This window comes from Pocillopora damicornis, chromosome 1 (assembly GCF_964200805.1).
Source record: "Pocillopora damicornis chromosome 1, jaPocDami1.2, whole genome shotgun sequence".
Classification (NCBI taxonomy): Eukaryota; Metazoa; Cnidaria; class Anthozoa; order Scleractinia; family Pocilloporidae; genus Pocillopora; species Pocillopora damicornis.
Genome location: NC_142670.1, coordinates 29,999,876 through 30,006,970, shown reverse-complemented (window position 1 = coordinate 30,006,970; position 7,095 = coordinate 29,999,876). Strand labels below are relative to the sequence as shown.

The following is a 7,095-nucleotide window of genomic DNA, read 5'->3' as shown; positions in this document are numbered from 1 at the left end:
TATTACGCGGTGATTATATTCAAGGCGTCACGTAGTCCAGGTAGACAATGCAAGACATTTCAGGTTCAACCAATACCGTTAATAAAATGGCTGTTTATCAAAAAATGTAGGAGCTGTTCATGTATTTTCCTGTTGAAATGGCAAGAATTGCACAGTTTTACGCTTGTTATGCTTTTAAAAAATGTTTGTGTGGTTCATAATCTCTGCACTAGCAGACTAGGAAGTTATCTTTAGTCAAGCAGAGATGATCTTCATTAGTGATAGACGAAAGGAATAACAATTCAGTATAATTAGCTCTATTGAGACACATGCTACCAGATGCACTGTTAAATTTTGCATCAAACAGTCATCGTACATCTTTGAAATTAAACGAGTCACAACAATTAGAGCGAGAAATACTAAGAAATTAAAATCTAGAGTTTAGTACATTTATTTATACATTTATGACTTCTATCGTCAAAACTTTACCATCATACATTAAAGGCAACCAACACGCACTTAAAATTGTTCGTGTCGTTAATTTCCTTAGCCAAGACAAACTTCTTTTCACTATGGACATTACATCTCTTTTTCGTGTCATTTGCCATTCTGTCGCTCAAACATATTTTTGAACAACGTACTGTCAAAGAACCTAGCTCTGAAACACGACTCCGCTCAGCCAAACTAGTGCTAATAATAGCTTTCAGTTAAAGTTGTCAAATATTGCTCCAATTCCCTTACCCCTTTACCTCCCATGAGTGACTAAGAGAGAACCTCTCCTTACAATATCAATACAATATCAAGCATAGAAGTGATGAGAATAAAGTAAAATATCGATTAGGGGATTATTAGTTGATCCAATACCAAATTCTCCAAATTGACATAATAAGAATTGTATGGCAGACAGTGAGGAGAATTACTGATGAGATCTTGGGAGTTAAAGGGTTAGGTAGCCGGTGGGATTACTCAGCACGTACTCAAATAGTAAAAGAAGGCGCTATTAGTAATTTGCACTCACGTTACATCGGAATGCACTCGTTTTCAGCCGATCAGAAGGGCGTAATTTTCTTATAGACGTTATTTTAAAAATAAGCAAGTTTCCTGTTATGATTAGGACGGATGCCTTCTGCTTTGGAAACTTCTTGCAAATTTGGACTTATTTGTAGGATTTCGTTCGCTGCCGGTGCCTCAAACAAAGTTAACTTGTAACTAAATGGTTTACGAGATGAAACGTTTGATCGGGAAAGAATGTGGTGTTTCAAAGGAGAGGAACTCGATCTTCTACAACGACACGAAATAACAACAGCTGAAAAGTCATTTATGTGTCATAGTAATTTTACTCAAGGCAGTCATGTTGTCGAGGTAGACGATGCATTTCGAAATAATACCGTGAACGTAGAGCCCTTCATGTCACGATATATGTCTATTCATCAAACAACGTGACAGCTATTCGTGTGTTTTTCTGCAAAGTTTTACCGCTTCATAAGGTTTTTAACAAATTTCTTGCATGGCTCAAAATTTATTAACAAACCGACTCGGACGTTATCATCTTTCAATAAACAAAGAATATAAATAACGCTTTCGGGATAATATGCCCCAGACGCATGCTACATAATACACTCTTCAATTTTTAATTTTGCATTTAACAGTCATCCTACGCCATTCAATTTATATGAGTTTTAGCAAAGAGAAAGAAATGATCCAAATTATTATCTACAAATAATTGTATTTACATTAACTGATCCGATACCTGATCCGTTCAAGAAAACCGCGTGTTTCCCTTTACTTGAGTCTTAAAAATAATCTTTTTTCGGAGCGAAGAGGCATATATGGTTATCATTTCTCAATGAGAGATAATTTTCATGACTGTTATGAACGGATTTCGTTGTGACACCTCTAAGATATTTTGCTTTAACTCTCTACTTAGCGCGTTAATAAATTTTCAAATTTACATTAAACATTCATCCTACTGTGATGAATTTAGCTCAGAAAGGAAAAAAAAAGAGGCGCCTAAGCTTCTGTAAATTTCTTACTTGGCTCAAAATTTCTTCGTAAGGCCACTCGGGTGTTATTATCTCTCAATGAGATATAATCTTCATTAAATTGACAAATAAACAGTGTAATAACACTTCCAGGATAATTTGCCCTTGACTCATGATCCTCGATGCACTGCTCTAGTTCTAATTTTGCCTTAGAAATTCATTCTACACCGTTGAATTTAAAAGAGCCATAGCGAAGAGAGAGAGAAATAATAAGGAATTATCATCTTATGTAAAGTTCATTTACATTACTGATCCGTTGACTTTTCCGGTGCGGTAAACCGTGTGTATTCCTTTAACAAGAACTAAGAAGCTATTTCTTGGAGCGAAGAGGCATGCTCTTGTATCGATTGCAGTTTCATTCAAATTTTTCTCTACCTTTAATACCCTTTTCCCTTAAGTATTTGATTTTCGGAAAGTATCACAGCTCTCACACGCTTGGTGTAAATTTACTACTTCACTGGTGATATTTCCCGGGTGATATTCGTTATTTGTTTATAGAATATATGAGGGCATACAACCACATTACTTCTTGATCAGTTGAGATTCCCTAGTGAGGTTTTTCCTGCGAAGACACAGGCTTGTGACACGGTGTTTTAGTGCAAAGGTCAGTTTAATCGGAGGGATTTGAACGGAAATTTATGTAAATATCTTGGTAATTTTTTTTGAAGGTGTTTATGTAGTTGGAGTAGGCAATGAGTTTGAACAAATACTGTGCCACGTAAAACCCTTCGTGTCACAATAAATGAAATGTCCGTTTATTAAAAAGAACGTAAGAGGTGTTCATGTTTTTTTTTTTTAATGACTGAATGGTAAGGCTTTTTAGACATATTTCTTGCCCGTATGAAAATGTCTTTTAAAAGCCGACTGGGGCTTCATCATTTCTCAATGAGAGACGATTAATCTTCATTACATAATGCAAATGATCGTGAAAGATGAGGTTTACTAATATTTTGCTTGTAGAACAACATTTGATGCCTGATTTTCTCACCCAGCCCACCCTCCACCCCACAAACACACACATACAAACAAAAAAGGACACTGTCTGCCTAATGATCTCTGCCCATTCCACCTGCAGCCCACACAACCTTTTTTCCAATCCCCATCACGACAAATGCACAAGTTTTTTTTATCACACAACTGCCCAAAAATAAAAAGAAAAAATTTATTCCATAGGTCTTGAAAGTTCACATAAACCGAATTCAACTGTACCTATTTTCATCAAGTCCAAGAAATCAATACAAACTTAAGCCATAACATGAATGAACTGGCTCCAAGAGCCCTTTGATTTATACTCCATTGCTGACGTTGTCGAAAAGAATTACGAATTTTGTCATTCCGCGACACGCGTTTTTGTTTCTTTATTTTGTTTCTTTATTTTTTTTTTTTCACTTCTTAAGACTCGCGCGACAGACTGGTCCAAGAAAAGGAGAGACAGCTCGTACTCTGGAGGACTGCTTATGTCGAAGATTTGATGGGTCTTCTTCCGTTTGTGTTCTGATGTTTTTTTCCCTTTCTCGATTTTCCTTGTTCTTTTCCGAGGATGACACGATATTCTAAAAGAAATAGAGGAAAGCAGCTCGCGACACGGAAGTGCAGTAACATCTTCTCGCAGAGGGTCAGTCACAGGTTATTTTCTCAATCGACCGATTTTTGGAGATTTTTTTTCCATATGTGGTGGTCGTGATAATTTCGTGATCTCTTTGCCGTCATCGACAACATATTTTAATTGAATACCTCATGAATTCAGTGTCCTTTTAGCGTCATGTCTTTTCATCAAATTGCAAACAGCTGCTCACGTATTTTTTATTAACACACTCGGAACCACACACTTTAACACTCTCGTCAGCTTCGTTTTTCCTTAAGACTCTTCGTTAATGATCAGTCTCCAAATTACCTAACTGTAAAACCGTCACTATTTCTTGGCAAGAAGAGAAAATATTCCTTAATGTTTTACGAAAAAAAAAGCGTTTTTATCCTTTCAGAGAAAATGTGCTACACGCATCTGTAATTCTATGCAGTATGCTATTTTTAGTTATTATTTTATGATATAAACCATTTCCTCTTTTTGTCGGTTGATCTCTCAAAAATGTAATTAGTCACATTTTAGCCGAGGGAGAGATCTCGAGTACCTCAGCGTCTGGAAATAAGAAACTAATAATTAGATTATGGGTTCATGATAGACGAACTAAAGTTACGATTACTGTGCGTTTTATTAGACTTCTCTTTCCTGTCGAGGTAACTGGATACATCTGTATGCTTGAATGCAATCATATATTAAAATAAGAGACATTCTATTTTCTAGTTATCACACATGAAAAAATCGATTGCTTATCAACAATTTCCACTCCACTAGTTTTAGTTATCATGCCCGTGAAACTGAGATCATTTAAGGCGTAGAGTTACTTGATTTTCAAACCTTTGTCTGATTGGAAGCTGTCGGAAAGAACTCAGCTGTTTAAATCGCCCACTTGCACAAAGTTTTTTGATATAGATATCGATGAAATACCAGAATTTCTCTTCGCACGTGCAGATAAAAATGACCTCTTGGTAACTTTTCACGAAGGGTTGTTTTTATATTACGAACATCAATCTTGACTCGGCCTTAAGTTCAGGGGAAAAAATTATTTCGTGTTCCTTTTTTTATGTCAAAATTAAAGCGTCTTGACTACGGGCTGAGTTACCGCCGGTGCAAGTGTCTTGTGCATTCGGTGTTCTTGAAATATGTTTTAAATCGTATTTGATCTAAACAGGCGATCGTTCTCCTTATAATAAATGGCAAAATAACATCCTTTAACTTTAGTTACAGCAGTTACAGCTGTACGCTCTTTATTCTATCTTATTTTTTATTTCACACTCTTGAGGGCACGATCCGTAAGATGGCCGTTGACATGTTCTGACAATCTTAAAGGTATAGGTGTGTTAATTTAAGCAATAACTTAAGAGCTGGAACTATCATATTTATGAAAAGTTTATTTTTTCGTAAAATGAGACGATATTTTGCTCAGATAGGATAAATGATACAGCATATTTTTATGATTGGATGAAATTCAAACTTAAGTGGTGTAAACTGCTGCTGCAAAAAGCAACCATATACAACAACAAGGCTCTGTAAAGCAAAAAATTGAAAATCTAAGAACATTATCCAATACTTCACATTTCTGGCTTCTGCCTCTTATGGATGTCACTACTATGTAACAATGCGGTCCATCCTCCTACCTCAGCTGACTAAAACTTAGATTTCATGCCTTCTCGTTCAACCTCAACTTGCAGGCGAGTGGGATCGTTTCGTAATGTTCCTAGTTCTATCTCTGGCGTTCTGGGTGCAACTCTTCGGTTTCGTCTTTCGATTTTTACCATCTTAATGGCTGGTCTCCTCTTCGTATAGCAAGAACGCAGCGCTTGCTGAAACTCAGGAATTCTGAATACATACACAATCGGATTGACAAAAGAGTTAGAATAACTTAGAATGTTCACCATGTAATAAAACTTCCATGGTATTGATGTCCTAGTTATACAGCTTAATATGTTTAAGATGCTTAAGGGAAGCCAACATAATAAAGCCAGTATGGACATTAGAAGGAGGGTCTTTGTTAAGCGTCTGTTTCGCGAAGCTCCATTTCGATGCTGTGAGGTAACACTCTCGTGTTGAAAACTTCTCCAGATAGCGATGTTACAGACACATATAATGACTGTTAGACCCAACACGACAGGGATAAAAACATACAAACCAGATTCAAATGAACTTGAAACATATAACAAAGTTGTTAATGTGGACAGCAAGATAGCAATTGTCCAAAGTAAGATAATGGTAATGCGGTATGTTCTGGTAGATAATGAGCGGTGTTTAAAGGGCCAAAATACGGCATAAAATCTCTCACAAGAAATAGAGGCTGCAAATATATACGAGCTTAACAAAAACATGCCATCGAAACCTCCAACAACGAAAATATAAAAGGGCAGAGTGAAGGCTCCTAACATCAAATCAGTAAACGCCATATTCATAACTAAAAATAAACTTTTCCTACGAAGTGGTTTGGTAACTGCAAAGAGAACCAGAGTTAGCAAGTTTCCTGCAATGATAAGGACCGAAGATAAAATGAGAGCGCTGCATAGTGCGATCCTTTCTTCCTTGGAAGGAAAACTTCTTGTGAATGCAGATACATTCTCCATGGTTTTATTCACTGCCGACGAGTCAGTCTTATAAACTTATGACTAAATGAATTACGGTAAACAGTTTTTTTTTTTTCGTAATAAAACGCGTTGTTTCAGAGGAGAGGAACTCAACCTTTTGCAACAACACTAAGCAACCGAAATGACATTTGTATTTCGTGGTAATTATATTCAAGGAGTCACGTAGTCCAGGTAGACAAGACATTTCAGGTTCAACTAATACCGTCGATTAAAACGGCTTTTTATCAAAGAACGGTTTGAACAGCTGTTCATTTATTTTCCTCTTGAAATGGCAACAGTTGAACAGTTTTACGCTTGTTAAGGTTTTAACAAATTTCTCGTGTGACTCAAAATCTCTACACTAGCAGACTAGGAAGTTATCTTTACTCAATGAGAGATAACCTACATTAGTGATAGACGGAAGCCGGTGTAATAACACTTCAGGATAATTAGCTCTAGACACATGCTGTTAGATGCACTGTTAAATTTTGCATCAAACAGTCATCGCACACCGTTGAAATTTAACGAGTCATAACAATTAGAGAGAGAAATACTAAGAAATTAATCTAGAGTTAAATACGTTTATGGCTCCTATCGTCAGAACTTTACCATCATACATTAAAGACAGCCAACACGCACTTGAAATTGTTCGTGACTTTAATTTCCTTGGCCAAGGATATGGATATTGCATCTCTTTTTACTGTCATTCGCCATTCTGTCGCTCAAACATTTTTTTGATCAACGTACTGTCAAAGAACCTAGCTCTGAAACACGACTCCACTTAGCCAAACTGGTGCTAATAATAGCTTTCAGTTGAAGTTGTCAAATATTTTTCCAATTCCCTTACCCCTTTACCTCCCATGAGTGACTAAGAGAGAATCTCTCCTTACAATATCAATACAAT

At 36.4% G+C, this 7,095-nt stretch overlaps 1 protein-coding gene across 1 annotated transcript; it reads right to left on the bottom strand.

Moving 5' to 3' along the window:
* Positions 1 to 4,972: 4,972 nt before the first annotated feature.
* Positions 4,973 to 6,191, bottom strand: LOC149053226 (adenosine receptor A2b-like). Its single transcript, XM_089182571.1, has one exon. The coding sequence runs from the start codon at positions 6,189 to 6,191 to the stop codon at positions 5,247 to 5,249; it is 945 nt and encodes a 314-aa protein (XP_089038697.1). The 3' UTR covers positions 4,973 to 5,246.
* Positions 6,192 to 7,095: the final 904 nt, after the last annotated feature.